The sequence below is a fragment of the Maylandia zebra genome, linkage group LG2 (assembly GCF_041146795.1).
Source record: "Maylandia zebra isolate NMK-2024a linkage group LG2, Mzebra_GT3a, whole genome shotgun sequence".
Classification (NCBI taxonomy): Eukaryota; Metazoa; Chordata; class Actinopteri; order Cichliformes; family Cichlidae; genus Maylandia; species Maylandia zebra.
The window spans coordinates 23,599,802-23,627,257 of record NC_135168.1 but is presented as its reverse complement, the minus strand read 5'-3'; the positions used below and the strand labels follow the sequence as shown (position 1 = coordinate 23,627,257).

Genomic DNA, 27,456 nt, shown 5'->3' with positions numbered 1-27,456 from the left:
AGCATGAAACACGAAGGGTGAGGGGAAGCTTAAATACAGGGGAAGAAAACACAAGGAGTCTAATAACCAAATGAACTTAGATAACCTAATGAACAAAATAAACTCAAACTTAAAACGCTGGGTCAAAAGACCCAGGACCATGACACAGAACCGCAGGGCTTTGTGCTTTCAAACTAAAATCTACGCCATAACTGCAAGCCCCTCTGAAACCATACCCCGCAACCTGATGTGCATCTCACTGGAAATGTGACTGCACGTCTGTTCAGCACCGTTGATTCGTCCTGTGCATTTCTACCTTTTCCCTGCAGTTTTTAAGTTTATCAGTAAGAGAATAGCCATCATCATTTCAATAGAAGGAACAATAATCATAGCATCAATGTAAGGACTGAAACATGTCAGAAAGTTCCTGTAGGGAGATTGCTGAAACTATCAGAGTGTACAAAGAAGTGGAAAAACGTGAGGGACAAAGATGTCCGACCCCCGGAAAGAATGCCCAGAACAAAGAGCAAGTGCCCAGGAGGGAAAAGGTCCCCGCATCTAAGGCGCTTCTATCTAGACTAAACAACGATGTCGTAGTTACATCATAGCTCTACAAAGACTCACCGCAGAGCTCTGAGTCACGCCTTAGTTAGGTTTTATTAAATAGTTCCTCTTATAATCTTTACTTGTTAATTTATGTATTCTCTCTCTTTCTATCAGTACATCAACTCATTCTTTGTTTTTATTTTTATAGACTAACTGGATTGTTTTGCTTCTCTTTGGTCCTGTGTGTATCTCTGTCATTTTAATCTTATTATTTTCTTCATTTGGTCTTTTTGCTTAAAATGTTCTTAATTTTCACTCAAAGTGTAGAAAAGTGTCCTTCAGCTTCATTTAATCCATCATATCAGAGCAACGTGTGCACATAAACCTGGTTTTAAGGCCAGGTTCAGCAGCGGTCCATGACTCGCTCTAATGATCATATTATTGCTACAAAAAAAAAAAAAAAGATTCCTGATTTTTAATGAATAAATAAATAAACACTCAGACAGTTTAACTGTTACTATATAAATAGTTAAAAACGGTGAATACGGTTCATGCTGTTGCACGGGGAGCATATTTATACGTCACTGTGGTTCCTGAGCTTGCGTCAGACTACAATCATCTCACTTCTCTCTAAACACAAATAAAATAAATAATAATAATAAAATACATTTTTTACCTACTCAGGGACTGTGGATGAACATTAGCTAGTAGCTAAATCTGGTGCAATGTTTCATCTTTGTTTTTGTACCCGGTCCCTGAAAAATAAATGTTAATGACTTTTAAATTTTATTTTTATTTCAAGTATCCGATCAAGCTGACCGAACTCCTCTTTGAACGTCTGAACCTAAACACAGGTCATAAATAAAATCAGGGCCTAATGGGAATTTTAATGACATGCATGTTTTATGACGGATCGACTCGGACCAAACCTTCTCAGAGTGAGTAGATGTTATGGATTTTGCTTCTGAGGAATAATTCATTTTGGTGCTGGAACATTCCCACTTTACAGCACTCAAACATTCAGCGGTCGTTTTCAGCCACCATGACTTTATCCCAGCTCAGGATATCAATGATTGAATATAGACAAAATTATTTCCTAAGATACTCGAGTCCAGACGACAAAGTGGGGCAGCAGCAACAGGACTTTTTGGGCTGTTTTCTTATCATTTCAGAGTTAGCTGAGTTCAAAGGGTCATTAAATTAGCTGGTCTGTTGTGACTTTCCTGTTTTCAAACTTACAGTTTGAACAGTAAATGTGAGAATGATGATTATTTAACCTCCTGATGAGTGTGTGGGAGGAGTGCGCTGCCGCTGCATTAATCTCTCATAAATTAAAATGACAGATGATACAGTCGATCACGCTCACCTTCTAAATGTAAAACTGCAAACCATGACTTCCAATATGGTAAATTGTGCCGCGCAGCTTGATAAATAGTGGCATTAGCAATTCATAAACACGTAATGCGGCCGGCGCTGTCGCTTTATCAGGAAACTGCTGATCAGAATCGCAGTCCGCCTGGAGAAGACGGGAATTATGATGGAGCCGTGATTGGAAAACAAAACAGAAAGGGACAAATCGCTCACTAGTTCTTGTCTCATGTGTACACAAGCATGATGATGAAGTAAATATACACACACACACACAAACCAGCATGCCCTCTTCAGTGAAAACACTGGAAAACAAATCATGCGGGGGGGGGGGGGGGGGGGGGGTTAGGGTTAGGAGAGCAGTGTGTGTGAGTGTGTGGTTGTGTTGTAAATGTTTGTGTGTTTAGGACAAGGACCAGTAAGGAAAGTTTGGACACTGTCTCCATCTACACTGCTACCAGCCACTAAGGTCATCCCGTCCTGTTGGGTAACCGGCCAAGCTGCTCGCAGAGTCACATGACACACACACACACACAGTCTCCATCAGTCTGTGGTGTTAATTGCTGACAGTAGTTCACGGTGTTGTTGATAATCATAAATCTTCACAGTGATAATGACATTATAATGATCATAACTGAGTATTAATGACAGGGATGGAAATAAGTTGGCCTGATGAATGATAATCACCGTGATGAAGAAACCTAACCACATAAACACGGGAAACCCCCCAACCGAAGACTAATGATGCCTTTGCTAACAGTTATTCAGCGTGTCCACGCGTGATTACAGATTTAGCACTGTCACTGTTCTTTCTCTGGATCAGGTTTACTGCACAAACATGTTTTTGCACACGTTCAACTGCCAGACCACCACATCCCAGCAGGTGGACCTGAGCACTGGACACTAATGTCCACAACCAAACTGCACACAGAGTTAGCCGAGGAAAAAGTTAAACACCTACAACGAAGGATCAAAAGAGACCATCTCTGTTTCTGCTGATGTGAAACTCAAGAGCTGATTGCTAATCGAATGGCTAAAAGGAAGATCAGGGGGAGGCAGAGTTTTCTGCTACTATCTGTTAGAAGCTCCTACCCTCTGTGTGTCAGGTGACTGGGAGCTGTAAGCAGGGCGGAACAGGTGTACTTACAAAGACTGAAGAGCTAGCACCTGCAGAGTGACTGAGCTAAAGAGAATCCCAGTGGTCACATGACTGTGATCAGGTGATTTTATGCAAACAGGAAGTTAACAAATAAATTAATGAATGAAAAGAAATATTATAGGAACGTGAATATAAAAATGTATTAATTGAGTGTTTATGAATCAAACACAATTGTAAAAAATAAAAATTGCGATGTGAAACGTTGGCACTGTATGAAAGTCCCCTCACTGATGTTTTCTTTGCCCTAATGATTTTCCACACTGCCATACATGAAGGATGAGGCCGTGTTTCTTTTCTGACGGGCTTTGCTGTTAAATGACGGCGAGGCTGACGACATTATAATGATCGTAAATCACAACACAGATAATTATATTAGAAGAATCATGACTGATGATGATCAGAGTGAAAGGTTTAAGTAAGTGTCACATTATGAGTCTTGTCCAGGCTTCTGATTAACCTGACATGTTGCTGTGTTAGCCTGCTAGCCTGTTAGCTTTAGGTTTATCTGTCTTTCTTGGTATTTTGTTGACTTGTAAGGTGTGAAATCTCTCCCTGTAAGATGTTGAATGTTTATTTAAATATTAAAAAGGATGATCTGGGGAAGGGAAATATCACCGTGACATACAAAATAACTTATTTTTGGCCTTTCCTCACATAACCTGCATCAGTTTATGTAAGCTGTGTGTCCACCCTGGTTTAGCTGGACACACGTCAGTCACACAGAGGCAGCGGTTACAGTTGGAGGGACTGAATGACATCTCCTGCAGGCTGAGTGGGGGGATTTTGACTCGGTCTGCTGCCTCGTGATTCAGACTGCACAGTTTTACACTGGGAGCAAACCTTGATGGAGGCTTACTTTGGGCCAGTTAGGAACAGGATACATGAAGATTTTGTGCCATCTGTGGCCTTTCAAAGTCTGGAATTTTGACCTTTAGTTGAACACCCTGGAATTTGGCCAGCCTGCAATTTTTAAATGCCAGTGCACAGAGTCGACATGTGTCACACCTTACAGTCTGATCAGAAGAAAGTCTCAGATGGCCGAAATGTCACGTTTGAGAAAAAATGCCGACAGAAGCTCCGGTTTATAAAGAAATTCAAAAGAGAAAGGATGTGATGCACAGAAATATATGAGAAACACATCAGATCAGATCAAAGAGACAATAATGATCATTTTTTAAGGGCAATTATAGCGAGCAGAGGGATGGCTGTCTTTCTGAATTGGCATATGATTCACGAGTCACCTGCAGCATACGTCGGACTTTGGAAAAGTGCTGCAGGCCTGTTAGTCATCAATAACCAATAACACGAAGACATTTTCACTCATTTAAAAGTCAGTTTTAAAGGTTATGCCTCATACAGCAGAAATGACACATCTGAAACACTCGGACACGCATGTTGAAGAACTTCACACAGACACCAAGCTTATAAAATAAATATTTGTCCAAACATGCCGCATGACAGAATCTGATGTTTGAGACATGGAAAGCAAAGAAAAGTACAAATCTGCAGAGAATCTGAAAAAGTTCTTAAAAGGTGAAGTGGTCTGTGCTTTCTCTACAGAGTATTCCAATTAAATATGATAATATTTATAATATTTTATATGCAATAGAGCACATTTAAACCATGTGAAATAAGTGTAATCAAAACCGATATAGAAAATAAAAGTATGGTTCATGGTTCAACAGCCTCTTCTCTAACATTTATTGGTTATTCATTGCCTGCATAGTAAACGTTTCCAATAAATAACAGTTTAAAGTTTTATTGCTTTTGTTTCAGCCAAATTAAAGATTTTCAGGGGCAACAAGTACAATTTTTTGGCAAACCTCAGTAATATGAAAAATCATACAGCAGCAGTTTTTTGCACTGAATGGCAAATACGCTGATTATATATATATTTTTAATGAAGGTTATTTTAAATCCAGTGTACAAACTTTTAATCTACAAATATCTCTCCTAGCTGACTTTAATGATCTGTCAGTGATATTTGTGTCTAATTGTGGCTGAGCACACAGTGTAGGCAAAACTGAGATTTAAGGCTGTGATTCTTACACTTGTGTAAATGTGATCGTCTCTGTGGAATTGTATGACAGTAGAAGAAAACTCCATGGGAACAACACTGTCCTCAGTCAAACTCTTATCCGACGCATTTTTGTCACCTTTCACTTCATCAACGATAAGATGCCACTGCGCTCAAAGTGATGATGTGGAATCTAATTTCCATACTGACATTTGATGCTGCGCACCACCTCAGTGGACTAATTTAAATTAGTGCTTTATCTTAATCGATACCATTTTAAGTTTTCTTACTTCTACCAATCCATCTGTATTTTTGGCTACTGCTGAGTAACTCTGTGCATGCTTGTGTTATTTAACAGATTTTATTCAGACACTCACAGGATCGTTAATGCAAAAGCTTGGCCAGTAAAGAGACAGCACGGCTGAGTGTCTTGTCATCATTAATGGCTCAGGTCAGTGTTGACGTTCAGGTTTGTGGATCTGATGCCAGAAAACAGCGTTGCTGTAAACTGTGGTGTATGTAGCACAAAACCTGAGACGGCTCTCGACACATAAGAGTACGCAAAGTAAACTTTTAGGTTTAGGTTAAGGTTTAGAACCTTTTTTATGGTAAAATGTGCCAAACTACAGGTTACATATAGTAGACATATAGTAACTAATTATCCATATATTCCAACATCTTTGCACTCTGAACCATAAATAAGCTGTACATGTTGTTATTTACACCGAGAGCAAAGAACTAGTGGGAGCTCAGTTCATTGTATGTGTACACACACTTGGTCAGTAAATCTGAATCTGTCAGGGGCTGGGTTTGTGACCCAGCACTTTGACTTTGTTGTTGTATTTGTGATTTCTTAGGCATATTGAAAGGATGTTAAGTTCTAGCACTATTATCAGGTCGCCTTAAGTTTTAATTCTAGTTTAGGTTTTTCTGTGTATTCTTAGTTATGAGTGTGCTCCTGTTCTCTGTATTATAGGGTCTATCTTGTCCTCAGTGTTTTACTTTCAGTACCCCTGTGTTTAGGTCTCTCTTGTTGGTTCGTGCTTCTAAACCATGTTTCATGTTGTCAAGCTCATGTCATGTCGACGTTCCGTTATGTCCCGGTAGGAAGTCTTGTTTCTATGTTCATTGTGCTTAGTGTTACTTTTCATCATCGTCATGATATTAATTTGTGTCAGCTCTTTCCCCATGTGTTTCTACTTCCCCTGATCACCTCCTGTGTGTATTTAGTCTGTGTGTTTTCATTCTGTCCTTGTTGGATAGTCTGTGTATTTACCCACCACGTCACATCATGATTAAACCTTTCACGATTCTGCTCAGGTTATGTTCATGTTTCTTGTCCCTGTTGACTATTTATGACTAATTTTTTCCAAGTTATGCTCCACATCCATTATTCAGGCAACACACAGTCAGCTCCCGCCGGCCATGACAGAATCTATATAAAGTACATTTAATATGACTCATCCTCCTCACGTACTCTTAAACAAGTCAACATAACCGACCCCACAAGTTGGTGCGATTTAGCTTATTTAGGCAGTGCCACAGTATATTTCCTTTTTGTTTACACATTGATCACATTTTAAAGTGATGACATTTTTAAGCTCATGAACATTGTAGGGTCTTTACCTTACAGTATAAAGTGACTTGTGATTTGGTGCTGTATAAATATAATGGTCCCTGAACTTAGCACTTGGTACAAGAATGTGATCTCACACTCGCTGGTGAAACTCTGTGAAATCCCCCTTTAATTAAATACCTCTTGTTAAAATGAATACGTATGATTGTATGATTATGATAACTGATATCATGATCTGAGATTACTGTGACTGCTGAGCTCAAATCACACTAATTCTCCACCCTGTTGTACTTATTGTCTTTTTTAAAAGTTGCTTTCCTGTTGAAATAGTCACATGACTGAATGACAAAGCATGTGCGGTCAGCTGATGATCGTCTGTAAGTGTCGACAGTTCAGAGAACTCGTCAGAACGCCTGTGGACAACGACGATAATGGCATCTCCCAAAAACTGTAATGAAGCAGTGCCAATCAATGAGAAGACGACCGTGGTTAAGGGGCTTGGGAAGCACATCTGTAACCGGAAGGTCGCCGGTTCGATTCCTGGGCTCTCTGTCCTGGGCTCTCTGTCCTGGTCGTTGTGTCCTTGGGCAAGACACTTCACCCTACTGGTGTTGGCCAGTAGGGTGAAGCGAGGCTGCCATATCAAGGCGCGATATGGCAGCCTCGCTTCTGTCAGTCTGCCCCAGGGCAGCTGTGGCTACAACTGTAGCTGCCTCCACCAGTGTGTGAATGTGAGAGTGAATGAACAGTTCTGTAAAGTGCCTTGAAAAGCACTATATAAATCCAATCCATTACTATTATTAAGACATCAGGACTCTGAGACCCGTCACACATCCAGTTCTGTTCTCAGTGACAACAAATTAGGTGGATCAAAGATTATCTCTGTGCCGATAATTCCTGCAGCAATGTGACGAATCGGCGCTTAATCCTCTTTACAACAACGGCCGGTGGGAGTGAGATCGGATCAAGCTCTTAGAGAAAAACAAATTTCTGTTGTTGGGCATGGCCCTCGTCGCACAGATGATACAATAAAAGCATAAGACCCGTGTGAAATGCTTCCAAATTAGCGGTGAACGCGCACAGAGCTCGGCTGATGACAACCAGATTAGTCACAGATTACACCAGCGTGCCATTGACACAAAGATCATTTTTCCCGGACGTGTAGCGTGAGGTGACACTGAATTACACTGAAACTGTGAACTCTTCGAGGGGGAGTCTGGTTTTGTTGACCTTAAACTAGAGAATAATCAAGTTCCAGATTGTGTAATTGTTACGGCACAAAGTGTGGGCTGTGGGGGATTTCTGACAGAGTAAAAATAATATCAACAGATTCTGTAAAAACATTTAAAAACTGATCGACTGACTGGTTTGCTGTATACAGAGAGTGAATGTGATATTTCTATGTGATTTTTCATTTCTTGTTGTTTACTTGCAGTTGAATCTACGTCTCCTATAACTGTTCAATGCTTTAACATAAGTGTCATTTCTGACCCTGAAGACATATGTATGTGTATTAAATTATAGACTTTGATTTCAATGATCATTCTGCTGTTAATTATTCCATAATCAGACTCTTGTTTTCAGATTTTTCAGTAATATTTCAAGCATTTCTGCACAAATATAGCATATTTTCAAATGTTTGTTAAATTGTAACAAAGTATGAAAAAAACACAATGATTTTGTTGGTGATCACAGAGCAGTTAAAATTCACATTATGTGCTGTATATATGTGAACTTTTACATTTTTTAGTTTTTAAATCATAGAAAAAGTGATAAATGTAACTTGGTTTGTACAGTTTGTGTTTTTAAAGTCATTTTTGCATACAAATATTTGAAAACCAATACCACTGACAATATAACATTTTAGAAAATTAGAAATATTTGTTATAGATAAAGGAAACACACATATGAGACACTCAAAACATGATCCCTGTAGAAAACTTGAGGAGCTGAAATGACAGAGTCTGTGATTTTAGTGGGATGTCAGCTCAGTGCTGTGATGGTTAATGTGCTGATGCTGTGCTCTGAATTTCCCCCTGAGGGATAAAGAGTTTGATTGATTTACATTATCTCGTCTATACATTTTATGCTCATTTTACAGGCAGGATTAGTGTTTCCTGCATGACATGAAATTAAATGGGAAAAGCAGGTCAACAATAAAGTTTCTAACTAATGAACTTTTGGTTTTGTGGAACAATTTTGGAAGTCTGTGGACCGTCCCCTTTTGATTCATCTTTGTTTGCTTCTCCTTACTTAAAGAGATGGACTCTTACGCATACAGCACTTTTCTAATTGAGCCCTAAAAGTGCTTTTAGTACCAGCCTCATTCACTCAGTCACACACACACACACAAACCCATATCTATGCCTAAGTGCCTTCCCGAACATTCACACACACTGTGATGGATGCATCGGGGGCAACTCGAGGCTCAGTATCTGGCCTGAGGACACTGACATGCAGACTGGAGGAGCCAGGGATCAAACCAGCCCGCCCCATAGATAAAGACACTAGCTGCCTCCTTAAATGGCCGCCTAAGCTCGGTTTTCTGAGACTGCTGAGCCCTCAGCTTTTGAAATATGTGAATAAACAAAGGTTTCATTAAATCCCTGGACGATCCGCAGGCGAGAAAAGAATAATCAGCAGTTATCACACAGCTGGAACCTGATGTTTAAAGGTCCAGACTCATAGCAGCTATGGTTGTAATCCAAGCTCAGCGGGACACTTGCTCCCTGATTTGAGCCTCACAGAGTTGTCCCCCTTTATGTAAACCTGTCCTCTTTGTCCCCATTTTCCCCTTACCCCTGTCTGATCCCAGTGCAGCTGTGCAATATACCTCTCTGTGGTGCACTCTGTGTAAGACAATTAGCACTTCTCCCATGCATGCCATTTTTATTGCAAAACTGAAATTAAAACCTGATGATGGGAGTAAAACGCCTGAGATCAACAACTGGACCCTTCATCTCAGTATTCTTGTGTTCTCAGCAGACACTATGCTCACCATTTGTTTGAGTCTGCTCATCTTATAATTATTATTCAGCTCAAACCCCAAAATTTTAATATTAAAAGTTACGCAAGTTACGTGTGTCACTGAAAAACAGAGTCAAACTGACCCGTTTCCCAAACACACTGAGAGAAAAGGTGCGTTTTGAATATGTCTTTTTCTGTTGCTCCACAAAATACATATTCATCGAGTCCAAACATCTGCCAGGTGTCTGCCCCATTTGCATAAACGCTTGGGCGAACAGATCAGATGAGTCCTTTTAAAAACCCACCTGCTTTAATGTCATTACAGGCTCTCCACACTGAATGTGTAGATATTCTGTTTCTATGAATAACCCAGCAAACGTAATGTTCCACCTACCTGTCTGACTGACTGAACTGCAGGCAGAATCAGGAAAAATGCATTAAGGCTCGAGGAGCCGGCGTCGATGTCTGTGGACACTTGACATCTCACCAGGCACAGCCACTACAGCCTGGCACGAGGATAATACAGCACACACACAATTAGAAGCAAGCTCTGCTGTGGACGCTTGACTATTTTGGCCTTAATTTCTCATGTTGGAGACAGAGACTCCAGGTGTGAGCTACCACGGAGCGCCTTTTCTAATAATATCTACATAATGCTGTCTGCCTGGCTTGTAAAAGTCCTTCTGCTGGACTGCGTGACAGCTTCAGCACCACAGAAGAAGGAAGACATGCACAGGTGCTGCTCGTGTTTTTTATAGCTCCACAACACTGACAGCCCTGCACTGAGACAACGTGCACAGCAACAGGGTGACACTCTAGACACATTCATACGTTTGTTTTAATAGTTTTAGGTATTTGTTGTATAAACTGAGAGCTCTACTCAAATAAATAATGGCTTTGAGTATTTTACAGTATTTATTTATCATTTATTTGAGTATTCAGTATTTACATGTTTACATGTATATTTTCTATGTAATTTTGTTATAAAAGTATAAAAGATATATATATATATATATATATATATATATATATATATATATAATTCACAGTTCGGTTCGTTTTCAATACTTTGGTGTCACGGTTCGATATTTTTTTGATACAAAAAAATGTTCATGCCTATTTTAAGTTATTAAAATTATAAATATTTCTTTTAACTCGAAAGTACAGTTTTTAAATTAAATGTTGCTGAAACATCAAAATAATAAAAAAAATAAATGTATCCGATGGAGAAATCACTTATCTGTGGAAAAGAGAGTTTATTACAGAGAAATGGCTCTTTCCAAAATAAAAGCTATTTTGTCAACAGCAATAAAAGTGTTATTTTATATATAACATTTGATTTGATATATTTCAGCTGCATTTAACTCAAAATGATCATTTCACCCCTCAGACTAATATATATATATATATATATATATATATATATATATATATATATATATATATATATATATCACTTTTTTATCCAGGTAAAAGGCTCACCTTTCAAGAGAGTCCTGGCAAAGACACCAGAAATTACAATAAATGATATTCAGCACAGTTATCACAAGCATTTGAAACTTGCAGTAACAGATGAACAACATGCATCCTGCATTTCCCATAACGTAAGCATCACCAGAAAGTGTCCTCTACAAAGTTCTAAAGGAAACAAAAAATCATGTCCAAGGCATTTACTCTGATATTAACAGTACCACAGTAAACAATGGTCTAATACTGCAGACTGTATCTTTACTGTAAGTATTATTATTTCAGCCTCAGAGGTTCTTTCTGTCACGGCTGTTTGATATGTAAACACATACCCGTCTATAGTTGGAACAGGGCCACGAGGACCGAAGAGGCTCACAGTCAGCTGATATAAGTGGCACACAACCCGCGCCTAATCTTCTCCGGCTCTCCGTGATCAAAGTCGGGATTTGCTTTAATTATTTCAGATCAGCGCTGGCCCGTGCTGCTGTGGAGAGCTGCGGCCAATGCTGAGGCAGCAGAGGAGAAGGAAAAACAGCTGAGTTGCCCAGCGTCGGTGTCTCATATGCACACAGCGAGCAGAGAGAAACGCCAGAGCAAAGGAGAGGTGTGGGCTAATGCAAGACTCCAATCATTAGCCCTAAGTGTTCCTCATTATGTTCTTAAAGCCTCTGAAGACCCGAATCCCTAATTGATCTCATCCTGGCGTTTAGTAACACTCGGGAAAGCAAAGGGCTGCTCGCTTCCCTGGCACTAACAGATAGGCTGCCTCGCCCAGCAAACACGTCGTACCCTAGATGTTTAAGCATTCAGCATTTTAATGTTCATATCAAACAACATCAGACTGACGTGTGGTTTTCACACTTGCATGGAGTTCATTTTTTAGTCTAGGACAGGGGTGGGGAACTCCAGGCCTCAGGGGCCAGTGTCCTGCAGGTTTTAGATCTCACCCTGGGTCAGTACACCTGAATCAAACGATTAGTTCATTACCAGGCCTCTGGAGATCTACGAGACATGTTGAGGAGGTCATTTAGCCATTTAAATCAGCTCACACGTCTAAAACCTGCAGGACACGGGCCCTCGAGGCCTGGAGTTGGACACCCTTGGTCTAGGATGAAGGATGTGAAGACAGCACGAGGCTGTTGGTACTGACGTGTTCTGGTTTCAGGCCATGTGCTTGTGAACAGTCAGGTTTGAGGATGCTGTGGCTGTATGCAGCAGTCTGTGTTTGATATTCACAAATGTACGAGAATGTGTTAAAGTTCAGCAAAGGCAAAGCAAGGTTGTGCGTTTGATTCCCATCAGGAGCTGCTGTGTTTAAAATGCACGTAGTCATGATACTTTGGACATAACTTGCACATAACTACCACAGAAGGAAGCCTTATCAGTGCTTTTTCTAATATTTTCTTTTTTTTTCTTTACATTATCTCTTACTATCTTACTGTCACATTCAAGTCATTTTTATGTTTTAAACATGATGTAGAACTTTAATGCTCCATTCAGCAGGACTGTAAAATGCTCATCTTCCCTTTTTTATTTAAAATTTAAAATAAATATAGGATTTCATTTTCAGATCTGAAGGTTGTGAAAACACATCCTGGTTGTCATATATTCTCCGTCTACTAAACCCATCGCAAAAGGAACGAGCAGCATTTGCCAAAGTGGTCGTTAAACCGAGTTCTAAGTCAGAAAAAACTCTTCAGAAACGCTCCTCTCTCATCAACAGCTTCTGCCATCGTCCAGCAGCACTTTAATTTCAGAAGTGCACAGCAGCTCCCGACATTTCCAGGAATTCACCTTTGCTTTAACTCAGTTACAGCTCTGAGAGGCCATTGATAATGTACTCTGTTAGTTATGGTGAAAATCTGTCACTGTCTGCTGATCAATAATGTATTATCATATATCAAGTTTTGGAAATGAACCTGCCCAGAAGTTCATTATTGCAGATGAAGGTGAACTCCACCAGAGAAGTCGATTGTTTTTTGTTAGACGACTCAGGGAAATTGATCACAGGAGAAAAATATATATGTTATGATTTGTTATGAAAGGAGATGCAAGTAATAAATATCGGCTACGAACAAAGAAACACCCTGAGGGCAGACGCATAAATGAAACAGTTGCTTTAATTCGGCTGAGCAGTGAGTATGCTAACTGACAAGGGATGATTTCTAGGACTGCTTTTGGCAGTGCTCTAGTGCAAATCTCACCCCGCCTGCTCTGCTCCAGGTCTGACCCCATCCCTGAATTGTGAACCCTAATGACCAAGTTCACAGCAGGAAGGCATAAAAGACATCTTTGTCCCTCTGGGGATCAAAAGAGGATTATTGAATCCTGAATTATGTGCAGCAGTTTGCAGCAGCTAAAGCTGATAATCTCCTTTGTTCACTCCCATCCTTCACTATCAATTGCTGATGTTTAATACACCCAATAGATTTTATGGGAGCATTCCCAACTCGGAAAAGAAAGCCCAACGGTGTGCCATCAAATAGTTTGATCCCTTCATTTTGTGTTACTGTTAGCTTGTAGAACAAAGGTGAAAATAATCAGGATGGAGGAGATTTTATTGTGTGAGTGACAGCAAGGTTCAGTTTTTGATGTCCAATTTTGCAGTTTGCAACATTCAGAGGCAATTTGAGGCTTTTGTGCTTTTGATATGTCAGCAGACTAATTTGCTTCATCTTTGGATCTGCTGTGGAAGTCAAATCAGAACGAACCCCTGGGAGATCCTGGACAACAATTCTGGGTAAAAAGTGGAAACACGCTTTATTTTATGCTCGAAATGACCCCAAGTGTCACACATCTGCTTTCTCTGGTAGTTTATTATTTATCTTTCACAGAATTCTCTCTTAAGTACAAAAGGAAACATGAGGGGGACATTCTGGGTTGCAGTGCAGTCTACAATATTTTGATAAAATCCTGTAATGATACAAAAAATCTGTTTGATAAATATGAAGCTTTGTCTTTACTTCAGAGTGCTCCAACACCATTCAATGACTTCTTTAAACCAAAAAATTAGGAATTAGGAAAGAATTAGGAATAAGTTTTAAAAAATCAAGTCTTCTTAACCAGTCAATGACGTATTTCTTTAAATAATATAAATCAAAATGACATGGTAAGGTTGGATTTTTGTTTTGCATACTCTTTGGCTGATAACGTTGCACTGCACCATCTCATCCATGTTAGTAGTTCAATTAATGTGAATAATCACTGTATTACCCTGTATTTATACATGTGTAATGACAATATAGTTGAATCCTAATGCTAATCCGAAGCTGCTCTGGATGAAGTATAGACTAAAGGTATTATTTACTATTTTAAATATATCTTTTGCATTTTTGGTTTTACTTAACGACCAACGGTCTAAAGTTGCATGAATTTGCTCTGCATGTAGGAAAATTGGAGTTAGACATTAAATGTTCATTTAAACAGACTGTTAGGACCTCCAATTAATATATTTCACTTACCGGTAAATAGTTTCTGTAATTTTATTTAAAATGTTTTTATTGATTGCCTCTTTAATCCTTTTAATTTTTCAGAGTGTTCCAACACCGTTCACTGATTTATTTAAACCAAATCTGTAATCCTTAGGAATAAGCAAGAAAAAAAAATTAAGTCTTCTTAACCAGTCAATGTTGTGTTCTTTGGAATAATATTGATCAACATGACATGGTAGGGTTGGATTTTTGCTTTGCACTTTTTTTCTGCAGCAGAACAGCCTATATGTAATGTTTCTCCTTCTTTTGTTAAACACAAGTGTTTAACATAATAGCATCAGTGGTGGGCATGGATACATGAAGATCATGAATTTTAAATAATTAATTAACTGCAGCAAAGCAGTTTGAAATGAGTGAAATGCAGTCTGAAGTTCTTGTGCTGTCTGCACAAGAACTTGGAGGGAGCATGTGTTTATATGACAGTATCATCAGCACAAAGACGTACTTTTGCTGGAATATTAGAAAATAAAATAGGTCCCAATGGTCTAAATGTATTTGCATCAGAATTTTAGTGAGAGTCAAAACTGCATCTAATTCACATTTATCAGGTTAAGTATCCACTTAAATGTACATTATATTCATGAACGGTGCATCTCGTCTTTTTCACTTCAAGTTCGACCTTGAACTTGAACCCAGGCAGACGTTCATTTTCTCTTCATGCTTTAAGTTCTTAGACAGAATCAGAATTTGTTATAGGAACTCGCAGGGAGGTCTGTAATGTGACTGTAAATACAGATGACAGCCGGCACTGAGTCACAACACTTACACAGCTAATGAAAGCCAGAACTAGACTGAAGTGAAATATCACTCCAGGTAACATGACATTCGTGCAAGTCATTCTGTCACGGATTTGTTTTTCTGGCCATCTACGTGAAAGCTGACCTTTCATTTAATGAACAAACCACCGAGGTCAGTTTGTCCTCTTTAAAATGTCCCTCCTCTCCTAGTTTCCACTCCACCCCTTTAAAATACTTCAATTTAATATCAGTCTGACATCCGCTGCCTGAAATCACTTAAGAAAGCCATCGAATGACCTTCTCTAAATTGCCAGATTTCAACATCAATTTATTTCATGAACTGACAGAGTCGGATTTAATTTACTCTGAGACATGAAGGAGGTGAGCAGGTCGGAGTACGTCCCGCTCCCAAAGAGAAGAGATCCCGACATACAGCCGCCTCGTCAAGGCCAGCTCAAGGTTACCTTCAAGCAGCAGGTGACTGTTTCCACTCATGTTTCCATTTAAAAAAAGATTTTTATTGAAAATAGAAATGTACAGAGGAAAAGGTCACTCTGCACATTTCATTCAGGATAGAGACTGAAGGCTGGCGCTTTTGTACATAATAACGACACGTGCAAGCACCCGCAAACAACGGAGGTGATCAGTCTGTGTTATCATAGGGAGGCAGATGTGCAGCTGATCAAAAAAATAAAGGGATGCAGTTTGTTTCTCTAAGAAGCTGAAAACCTGAAGGTGCTTTATTTGTTGCAGCAGCGATTCAGCAAATGAAGCCATAAAAAAACTGAGTGACCCTTCCTGCAAATTACCCCCGATGCTTGATTGGCTTTAAATAACTAAACTGTCAACAGAGAGGCATCTAATTCTCTTTTTCCTGCTCCAGCACACCTTTAAGATCACAAATAACTGTATAACTGCATCTGAAACCAAATATAAATAAATTTCCCTCGAGAAGACTTCATGACAAACGTATGTTTGTTCCAGTTTGTTCCATGTTCCAGTTTTAGGATGATTAGCTTCTCCTTTTGTAAAAATAAACACATCGATATGTGTGGACAGAGGACAGCCGTCCCCAAAGCTTCCTATAAGATTCTGCTGTTCCAACGACCTCCCACCTGGTAGAAAACCAATACGGCAGACATGTCGGCGGCTGTTTCGATGCCTGTCAATCACTGTGAGTGACTGATTGGCATTCCCTGCTGGTTTGTGCGTTGGCATTCTCTAAATGCAGCACTGACCCGTTTGATTAATCGTTCCTGCTCGAGCGGTCAATAGAAGCAGACGATGTGCCGCAGGACTGAGGAGCACGTGATGTTCAGCTCGTGCACTTTAAGTCTGTTCCAGCGATTCAGGCTCAGATACGGTGTGATCGTTCATGGGTAACGCACAGCAACATTGCTGGAGGTTCTGAGCTCCTTTCCATACAGAAATCAAGAAATTAAAGGGAAATATATTTTTGTTATTGGGGTTAAATGATGGAGTGATGCTGATAGAAGAATAAAAATACAAGTATTTTTTGAGGGTTATATGTGAGAATATTGTTTATCAGTTTGTTGGCATTTTCTTTTCTGCTATTTAATATTAAGAACATACCCCGGGCATAAATCTCTTTGCTTGAATCCAAAATTTACAGCTCACTTCATGCAGTTTGTCCTAAAATGTGCTGCAAGAAATTATGAATGAGCTTTCAGCAGTAGCTCAGCATCTCTATGAGATTACTGTGATGACAGAATACGAACCCTAAATGATTTTGATAAACCTGTAACTCAAGAGACAGAATAACAGATTGAAATGTTAGCCTTACTGTGGACATTTACAGTATGTTGTACTTTTACTACATGAGCTATTTAAACTGCTACCTTTAAACTGCAGTTTCTCAAACGTCCAGCTGGGGCTCCAGCAGTGACTCAGTTCCATACATCTCTAATTCCTTCATAACAACTATGCAGACACCATACATATACAAACAATAACTTATTAGTTTACATTATTTTTAAGGTTTGATTGACAGCTGTAGCCAATGAATAGGCTCTTTGACTCTGCTCTAGTATAAGTGAAGCATGACTTTATTACTAATGATAATGTTAATTAATAGGTATTTGTTCATGCGCTGCACCTGCACAGTTTATTGAAGCAATGAGATAACAAGCGTTGGCTGATAATGTAGCACTGCACTTTCTCATCCACAGTAGCAGTTCAATTAATGTGAATAATCTGAAGCTGCTCTGGATGAAGTATAGACTAATAGTATCATTTATTATTTTAAATATATCTTTTGTTGCATGAATTTGCTTTTTATGTAGGAAACTTGGACAGCAAATGTTCCTGTGCGCTTTAAACAGACTGTTTATACTTTCATTTAAAATGTGTTTATTGATTGAGTCTTTAATCCTTTTTAAAAAAAAATATTTTCTATCATAGATTTTGTGCCGACTGTCCACATTAATATCCGAGCTACGCTGTGTTGGTACTGACTGTCATTTCTAGAACCTTCCTAATATAAACAACGAATTGTTCATGAGATGAGGAATGACTGAATCTTAGATTGGACAAACCTTCACGGGTTTACAGTTGTAGCTGCTGTTGCCACTGATAAAGTAAAATAGTTTCTTCCAAAACATTTTAGTCCCAATTTTCTTAAAAACGGCAACTGATTAGATTTAAAAAAGGAGACTTTTTCAGGGAAAAAGGACATTATCTCGGATTTGAGCCTAATGCAAGATGAAACAGGTCGTTAGATGAATGTTTCCTGCAGGTCCAATCTAAATTCCTAGCTCTCCTCTGCTGCCTGTTTGATGAATACTACGAGTGTGGACAGAGCCAGTGAGTGAGCGAGATATGTGCAGGCATTAAATGTGTATTCATCAGGTCTGGCCCCAGCCATTGACGGGCTAATCAATGTTTAGTAATGAGGCTGAATGTGGAATGAGGTGTGGGGGGGTGTGTGGGTCAGGATGGAGGAAAGAGATATCAATTAAGCAGGGAACTGCAGAGTCCAGGCGTGAGGAGCTGAGACGGCAATATCCCAACTCTGCTTCATTAACTAAACAGTGTGCACTGAATGCAAAACTCCTGCAGCCCCCTCCTACAAAAGCACCATGTCCCTCACGGTAAATGGCCGCCTTATTCACTGGAAAGTAGTCACTGCAGCAGGTAGAAAAACACTAGTGATACTCGACATAATGAAATCCAGGCGACGTGCAGGGAAATGAGATCCACGTGTGATGCAATAAAACGAAACGTGCAGGAACCTGCAGGCTGGGAACGCGCACAGGACCCAAACACGTTAGCAAATAATAGTGAGAGATAATATTATAATATGCATTCAGCGTAAATTGGAAGAAACAGCTGGTAACTATAAATAGGCTCCTTTTCAGTTTCCAACATGCTGCACAGAATCAGAAAGCCGGCTCGTTTAACTGTGACATTGGAAAGTAGAGTGCAGTTTGAAGCACTTCTTGTGTTTTCCACCAGTTAAGGCGCTTCATACTTCTGCTCTGCACAACTGTCTGCAGAAACTACTGTATCATCTACGGGATTTGGAGAATGAATATGTAGTTGCATTGAATAAGACTTGAAACCAGCCGCTGAGACCATTTTTACTGAGCTCACAGAGCAGTAGACTCTCATAGACTTCTATACAATTGGACTCATCTTGGCAACCTAAAAAAAAATCTGTGTTGGTCATCTGGTCAAGAATACTTCCAAAGCAGTAATTCAAATAATAATGATTATATAATGGAGGGTGAAGACTGATTTGAAGTTTTTCAGCCCCAGTAAAACTGTTCAATCTAAAAAAAAAACCCATCTGAGCATCGTCACCTCCATGTCATCAGCTGACAGAGTTTCATCATCTGCATCACCAAAACAATGGCTCCCACTTCCTGTTCTGGTCAGGTACATTTAGCAGGTTTGTGAAAGGGGGACAATGACAAACAGGGAGCCGGCCTGGAGATGACCTGGAGATCTACATGAAAAATATGTTTGCATTGAATGGCTGACAAAGTACTGTCTCTGAATATGTTTTATCCCATCAACAGAAACAGTGTCCTTACATTTTTCCTCTTTGGCTGTATTATGTACAAGGAGCTCGATTACTGGATGTCTGTTAATGACAGAAGAAAACTCACAATAAGCGATTGTCTTATTGAACCAGTGAGACAAATGGGAATGTGGATTTCCAGGATACAAGGCTGCTCCGAGCCGTTTGAGGTATTCACAAACCTCACCATGTCCCCTCCACATACTGTCTGCTATGAGCAACACCTGCTTTAACATGACTGTCAGAGAGCACGTGACTCCGACAGGCTCCTTTCCCCCAAACATGACCGCTGACACCATAAACACACATCGCCCGCTAGTGGTCGCTGTTTCCTCTTTTACCGTCCTGTCTGGATTCACTGCAACTTAATTCAACTTCCTTTACATGCTCAAGAGCAATGAGACACGCAACCCGAACACAACTTTCATAAGTTTGCACATGAACGCCCCCCTCCCCCCGCCCAACAGTAGGGCTGCAAAGCAATAAAAATGCAAATTCATATTTTCCATTTTCTGAAAAGCAATGACACACACGTCGTTATTTTGCACTCATGAAGTCCATTTCATGCTTCTGCTTACCTGAAAAACACAACCGTTTGCCACAAATAGATCCCCAGCACGTTTAGTCGGCACATTTTTGCCAGTCTCATTTTGTTTAGAGGGGAGGGGGAGTGTGTGGAGGTGGTGGGAAGGGGAGGAGGGGAGTCACGCTCTGGAGAGGATGAAGTCCCCTCCAAAAAAAAAAAAAAAAAGACCAAAAAAAGCCTTTAGTGGAAGAAGAGAAGAAGGAAGATGAGGGTGAGAGGGGAGGGGGGGTCGCGGTTCTGGTTTATGACCTCCAAGGTGAACCGAAAATGTTCCACCTTTTGTGTGTGTGTGTGTGTGTGTGTGTGTGTGTGTGTGTGTGTGTGTGTGTCTCTGTGTGTGTGGGTTTCAGATCCCGGAGTCGCCGGTGCCGAGCCGCGGGATGCTCATGACCTCAGTCTCCATGAAATCATGCTGATGTCCGCTCTCACGCCTCCACGCAGGAGGGTTTTTTGGGGGGAACAATCCACTAAATCCGCCAGGAGACTGTGTTCAGGACCACGGACAGAGGCGGGCAGTGGGTACGGAGCTCATCCGGGTTCTGGTTCGGGAGGGGAGGGAAAGGGGGGAAGAACAGGGGGGAGAGAAGGGGGTGGGTGGGGGTCTCGAGACGAGATCACGGGATCCTGTCAACTGAGCCACAGTTACATCCAATCACTCTAAAGTCCAGCGCGTGCGGTCCGCGGCGCCGACAGCGGGAACGAAACACATCCCCTCCGGTTCCTTCAGCAGTGGGTCTGCGGGAGGCTCACGCTCTCAGGAGGGCTCGAGAAGAGTGCACGTGCGCTTTATATTCCCCAAATCCAGCGCGAGGACAGAGCCGCAGCTTTCCTCACCCACATCCTACACACGTCCCGGACCCGCACGGGGCTGCTGCTCGGAGAGGAGGGTCTGCAGGTGGAGCAGGTGTGCCTCCTTTTCTCCCTCTCCTCCTCCTCCTGCTGCTCGGCGGCGGCTCCCCGGGGTGAGCAGTAGTAGTAGCGGTCTCTGCAGCAGCCCGGCTCGGCTGCTCCCATTGTCCGCTGCCGCTCAACTTGGAGACTCACCGGCGGCCGCCGCTGCGCTCCCGCCCCAGTACCAGCACCGGAACACCAGCTCCGCTAAACCGAGAGAAAGAACAAAAAGCAATCCCGTCGGAGTGTCGTTAACGTGCTCGCCGACTCGTGTGGACCCGTTCCATGGCGGAAGAGAGTGCGCACACACGTGCACGGAGGTGAAACACGGAGGCGGACACAGCCTCGTGCGCTCTGGTCTGCTTTCTTGCTGCAGTCATTTACCAAATTCCGAAAAAGCCCCTCACCGCGCACGGACACGCCCACAGCGTGCCCCATTGGGCTGCGCGGGGCTGAAGGACGCCGATGACTGGCTGGGGGAGGTGTCACTAGCTGGGTATGAGCTTCTGCCCCTCATACGTGGATCCCCTGAGGAAATATCAGCGAACTTACTAAAGACTGAGCGTGCAGACCTTTAATATTTGTAAAAGTGATAAATCACGTGTCTGTGATCTGAGTTACGGGAAGGGAGAGGAGCCCTCACTAAAACACACCGAGCTGCTCCTGCTGAACTGAGGGAGGAGGCAAAAGCTCACACTGTCTGATTTCACAAATCAATGAAACAAATCCGTGAGCAGAAGAGATCAAAGTTTTAATCTGATTCATTTTTATGTTCTTATCATGATCGAAGGGCCTTCACAGTGCATCCGTTTCACTGTTTAAAAGGATTAACTTTCCTCTCCCCAACCAGCCGCGACAGATGGCCGCCCCTCCCCAAGCCTGGTTCCGCCAGAGGTTTTTTTTCTGTTAAAAGAGAGTTTTTCCTTCCCACTGTCGCCAAAGTGCTTGCTCATTGGAGGTCATATGATTGTTGGGTTTTTCTCTGTATGTATTATTGTAGGGTCTACCTTACAATATAAACCTTGAGGTGACTATTGTTGTGATTTGGTGCTGTATAAATAAAATTGAATTGAATGGAGTCATGTCTGAATATGACTTATTAACACTTTGGTACCAAATACATGTCTTTGTTTAGTGTTTCTTTATTTGCCATAAGGTGCTGCAGCTTTGGTGAACTCCTCTTCACTCTTTTAGATGAAATTGATCCTGTGACGTGGCTTTGATGCAACTCGAGATGAAATTGGAGAGATTTGAAGTTTGGAGGTGCATGAGGAGGCAACTGTGAAGGGGCATCGCGGGATCATCTTTTTTATGGGCTGACTGTAATATGTGTTACTTTTTTCTTTTTCTAAGGTGGTTATTCACTTATGTCTGTTTTCATTCAGATACCAGGAGGACCAAACAAAGATTTTGAGGCTTTGTAGACGATCCCCTTTATATGAAGCCTTGAGTAAGATGCCACCAAATCAGAATTTAATACCTATAAATGAGCTGCAGGGACTCTGCATCTTCAGATGCTAATGGAAAGCTTCCAAACGTAGCTTTCTTCCTGCCTCAGAGAAAACCGCAGTCAGAATGCACAACAAGTTTATTTTTAGAGGACTGCACGCAAGCCTGTCTGCCTGTATACACCAAATTCCTACTCAAATGGGATGCAATGAATTCCACTTAGGGTTAGTAAATTACCAATTATTATTAGTGTGAATGCTTGAAAAGCATTCACAGTATTGTTCTTCTAATCTTTATTCTATTTTATTATTATTCTGTATTCCGTACGTTTTTTGTAATCTATCTCCTTCAAAACCGTTCAACTTAGAAAAACCATTCAAACACCGTTAGATTCCTATTCTTTTGGACAACATTGCTTCTATTTTTCTCATTTTTAACATTTATATTTTTAATTTTATTCAACTTTTTTCAACAAAAATTTATAATGTATTTCAATGGGGAGACCCTTCAAATTCTCATTCAACTTCCTCCTCTTTAAACTGTATCTACTTCCACATACATTGACATAGAGCCACCATTCAAACTTTAAAACGAAGACAAGACATTCAACTATTCAACTTGTATTTATCTTTTCAATATCTATTATACTTTTTCTTCAGTTCCAGTTTAAGTTTCATGATGTTTTTTCACCCGTTTCAAAGTTTATAATGGGTGTGTATGGGACGGAATGTTGGGGCTAGAGTGAGACCGCTCAACTGCTAGAGTGAGAGGAGCAAAAAAATTAATCTTAAAATCTTTTTTAAAACTGCTGCTGTGTCCGCAGCGTTTGCTCTACAGGTATGATTTTACCCTCAAAACGTAGCCATCGCTGTCCTCTTTCATCCAATGTGTTTACTATTGTCCTAGGTGTTATGGTTCTTTCGTAAATGTCACCAATGCACAGCCTCCTCCCTCCAACTCTTCCATAGACTCTAATGTTAAAATGGCTCAGAAGGTTCGTTTGAAAATCAGAAGAGCATGGTGTCTTTCCACTGTCACCACGTCCATATAATAAACTCCACAGGCATGAAAACTGAGAATTCAGTAGACTAGACATTGCTGTCACTCACGGTGAAAGAATTTTGTCAATACGACTTTTACTTTTCATTTGGGAACGATTTGTTTCGGCCTGACTTTTCTGTTCATTTTAAGCAGCAAAAGTGAGGCGCATGTCTGTGTACGTGTGTATGGAGCCATTGGGTGCGGTCACTATAGCAACCAGGCTCACACCTGCCTGCTTAACGAGCTCTGCCTGCCACTGTACCAAGATTCATCTTAAGCACTTCTCTTTCAACTGCTGCTGTGTCCACAGTGTTACAGCCATCATTTTACCCTCAAATTGTCGCCATTATTGTTCTCTTTCCAACACCGTATCTTTCAAAGCTCAGGCATTTAAACTTTTTAAACTGTGTGGATCAAAGTGGAGGGATCACATTTGAGTCATTCAGTGATTCAAAGAATATGACCTTTTAATATTCATTCAGATGTTTTCTGACTCTAAATGTTCTTTTCTCATTTCTTAGGGTTTTCTAATTTACATTTAAAACATTTTCAGTTTTTTTCCAACTCCTTCTTCTGTGTAACCTTCAGCTTTTAGCAGTTCAGCACTTTTGTTTTCAGGTTAAATTTGTTTTTTTTTTTGTTTTTTTTTAATCTCATTCAATATTTTTAACTCAAAATTCAGCAATTAATTCATTTCAGTGCATACATTCAGATTCAAGCATTCACACTGCAGTTTCTTCAGAAAATGCACTTTCTAGTTATTATTATTATTATTATTATTATTATTATTATTATTATTATTATTATTATTATTATTATTATTATTGTTGTTGTTGTTATTATCATTATTATTAGTAGTAGTAGTAGTAGGATTATTATTATTCAACCACTCAAATACTGCTTGTAGCGAGTCTTCATTAGCAGCAGGTTGTTTACCACCTGTGATTTTTATGACATGGTGCATCTCATGGTATTGGCACTTTGTTTTACATAAGAATTATTATAAATTAGAGGCTTTTTCAGAATGATCTTATAATTTATCAGCAGAGAGAGTGCAGGCCTGCCTGGGTGGTCATACAGTCAGTAAGATACTCTGAAGTGTCTTTAATCTTGTGCAGTGTAATACTGTAATGTTGTCACTCCAAAAATGTATTCTGTGATTTTAGAGTAACACACACACACACACACACACACACACACACACACACACACACACACACACACACACACACACACACACACACACACACACACAGTCTCTCTCCTCAGGACCATTTTGTCCGAAGTGTCCGCTGGAACGTGACTGTGATTCTAATGTCTGCAGGCACTGAAGGAATCACAAGGCTTAGCGATACTGTGACTGAAGAGCAGACACACACACACACACACACACACACACACACACACACACACACACACACACACACACACACACACACGCACACACACACACACACGCACACACACACACAGAGAGAGAGAGAGAGAGACAAGAATATGATGTCTTCATTAGTGTAAAGGGAAAATTGCTCAGTGTGCAGGGCTCCTACCTCAGGCTAATTTCTGACTAAATAAAGGAAACAGACAGATAGACAGATGTGTCGCACAGGTTGGAACACAGGACTTTGTACTAAATATGAGTATGAATGATGTATACAGCAAACAAAGCTCAGACTCACACTGAGTGTGCTGAGATGTGAAACATGAGTCTGACAGAATTATGCAGAGATTATAGCAAAGATCAGCTGGTCTTCATTTACTGCCAATTGTCTCATTATCAATGCAATGATTGTGGCAATATTTACTACTTGTTTTTGATGTTTTATTCTCGCCTTCAGTTGGTGTCACCTCATTTAGTCTGCACAGGGTCTCTTATTTTGAATTTTCTGTGTCTGACTTCCTGTTGATCTCATCTGTTCTGTGTCATGTGCCTTCTATAAAAACGGAAGCTATAGCAGTAATAATACTGCTGCTTTATATTAAGCAGAGAGGAGAGCTACTTGCGTGCACTCCTAAAATGTGCTGCGGCACATCAGGCGGAATCAAGTGTGGTCTTGACTGGAGGAGACCACAAATAGAATTTCTTTATGTAGGTTTGTTTGTTTTTATTGTCCATACTGTAGATTTTCTGCAGAACATCTTTGGGTTTCACTTCAGTACAGTTTTCCTTTTATAATTCAGCAGTATGTGGAATGCAAAGGAAGCATGATGAATATTTAAACCATTACACAGCCATTATAGCTCTTTATGTAAATGTGGAGTAAAGTGCTGTGGTGGTTATTTATAGTCACAGCAGGCTGTAATTGGCTCCTGTTCTTATTTGGAGTGTGTGGACCAACCCAGCTGACCCGTCCCTGCAGAAGATGGCTCACAGCTGTGCTGCTGGAAGGTTGCAGGTTTAAATCCCTCACTGATGAAATCTTAATAAAGAGTTAATCAACTCTTCAAACATTAAACCTCAGGAGCCAAAGTCTCCCAGCACAGATCTCTGAGCAGTGTTTGCTCAGTCACAGCCAAAATTTACAACTATTTCTGACTGGCTCAAGGAAATTTGATTTCACTTGCATTTGTGTTAAACTGAATATAAATGATTGTTCTTCTGTGCACAGCTGCTCCTGCAGTAGATGTTTTCCTCTCCTCTGACTCCCTCTGTCATGCCAGTCGCCTGATGGTTGTGTTTCACTACATCTTAAGTATTTACATACTTAGCGTGTTGTCATTCGTGGGTGTCAAGTACTGCTATTTCACCTGCTGCCTGCCTTTCACAGATAAGGCCAAGTTGTCCTTTGGTTGTGGCAGTAGCGAGATGGTTCTCACTTTGTAACCAGCGACATAAAGAACCCTCTGGTGCCATGATTAAACACACAGTTGGCATAATTGTCCAGCATGCAGGGCTGATGTGCAGTAGACTGCAAAACCAACCACAAACAGGAGAGTAAAAAGTGAATCAAAAAAAGCAAAAAAGGTCCTAAAATTGACAGAAGACTAAAAAAAACTTGTGATATATATTCCAACACTGAAGCCCATCTTGTGTGTATCTCTGCAACAGCACTTCTGACAAAACAGCAGGATTTGATCCCCTGAGATAAGAACTCACCGCTAGAACCGAGACATCCTTTAGTGCAACAGAAAACCTCCCAATTTAAAGAGACTGGATATAATTTGGCCTGTCAAACTTCAGCACCTGGTTAGAAGGAGCCGGTGTTCAGTGTTGGCAGGTGAAGTTACTGCAGAAAAAACAAGAAGTCTCCCGATTCAAAGGCAATAGTGGCAAAGGTTAACGGTTGAGTCGTATTTTTGAAGTCCAGGAGTTGTTCTGATTCACTGAGAAATGTGAAGAGTCTGACAGCAGCAGCCCAAGAACAACTGTACTCTACAAGGTACAATATGCTATACTTTAATATTTGCTGATATTTGATATTTGCTGTGAGTTCACTGTGCTCTTTTACCATCCACAAAGACCTTCATTTAGCACATTAACTGTTTCTGCTGCAAGCTGAACAGGTGCGCTGAGTGAGGCTGATGTTCAGCAGCAGGACGGATCAGTAGCTCCAGTTTCCCTCTAAAAGTTTTTAACAAAAGATAATCCAAGTAGAGCCCTTAGGTCTGCAGATAAGTTGCTTATGACTATCCCCAGAAAAACAGGGGTGACCGAGCTTTTGCGATCGCTGCACCCAAACTCTGGAACAGTCTGCCCCTTCACATTAGGTCATTGCCAACACTCGACATTTTTAAAACCCAATTGAAAACACATTTGTACTCTTTAGCTTTCAATTATGACTAGTCTTTTATATAATTACTATGTATGTTTATTATTTTATCTCTACTATGTGCAGCACTTTGGCTCAACCCGTGTTGTTTTTAAATGTGCTTATAAATAAATTTTGATTTTGATTGTTTTTTTTTATTTGAAAGCATCGTAACATTTATCCTTTACTAAAGGTCATTATGCCATTCAGGCAGCCTTCACAGGGAGACTTGTAGAAAGGTTGAAACTCGAGGATTCTTGATATCAGAGCAGATATTCAATGACAACAGCTGGTGTCACAGGACGAGTGGAGGATACAGTGAAGATACACAAAATGACCCAATGGGAAACAGATTTCTCTACACTTATAGTAAAAATGTTCCAAAAACTCG

General features: G+C 40.5%; 1 protein-coding gene across 3 annotated transcripts in view; it reads right to left on the bottom strand.

Annotated features, from left to right (window-relative positions):
- glra1 (glycine receptor, alpha 1) overlaps window positions 1–21,208 on the bottom strand; it is a 119,651-nt gene extending 98,443 nt beyond the window's left edge. For 2 of the 3 annotated variants that reach the window (XM_004552061.4, XM_004552062.4), the window contains exon 1: window positions 19,928–21,208. In XM_004552061.4, coding sequence (XP_004552118.1) covers window positions 19,928–19,998 — 71 coding nt within the window. In that variant the 5' untranslated portion in view covers window positions 19,999–21,208. The remainder of the gene's footprint in view (window positions 1–19,927) is intronic. The other variant, XM_004552063.4, reaches the window with a different exon arrangement.
- Between the last annotated feature and the right edge of the window lie 6,248 nt (window positions 21,209–27,456).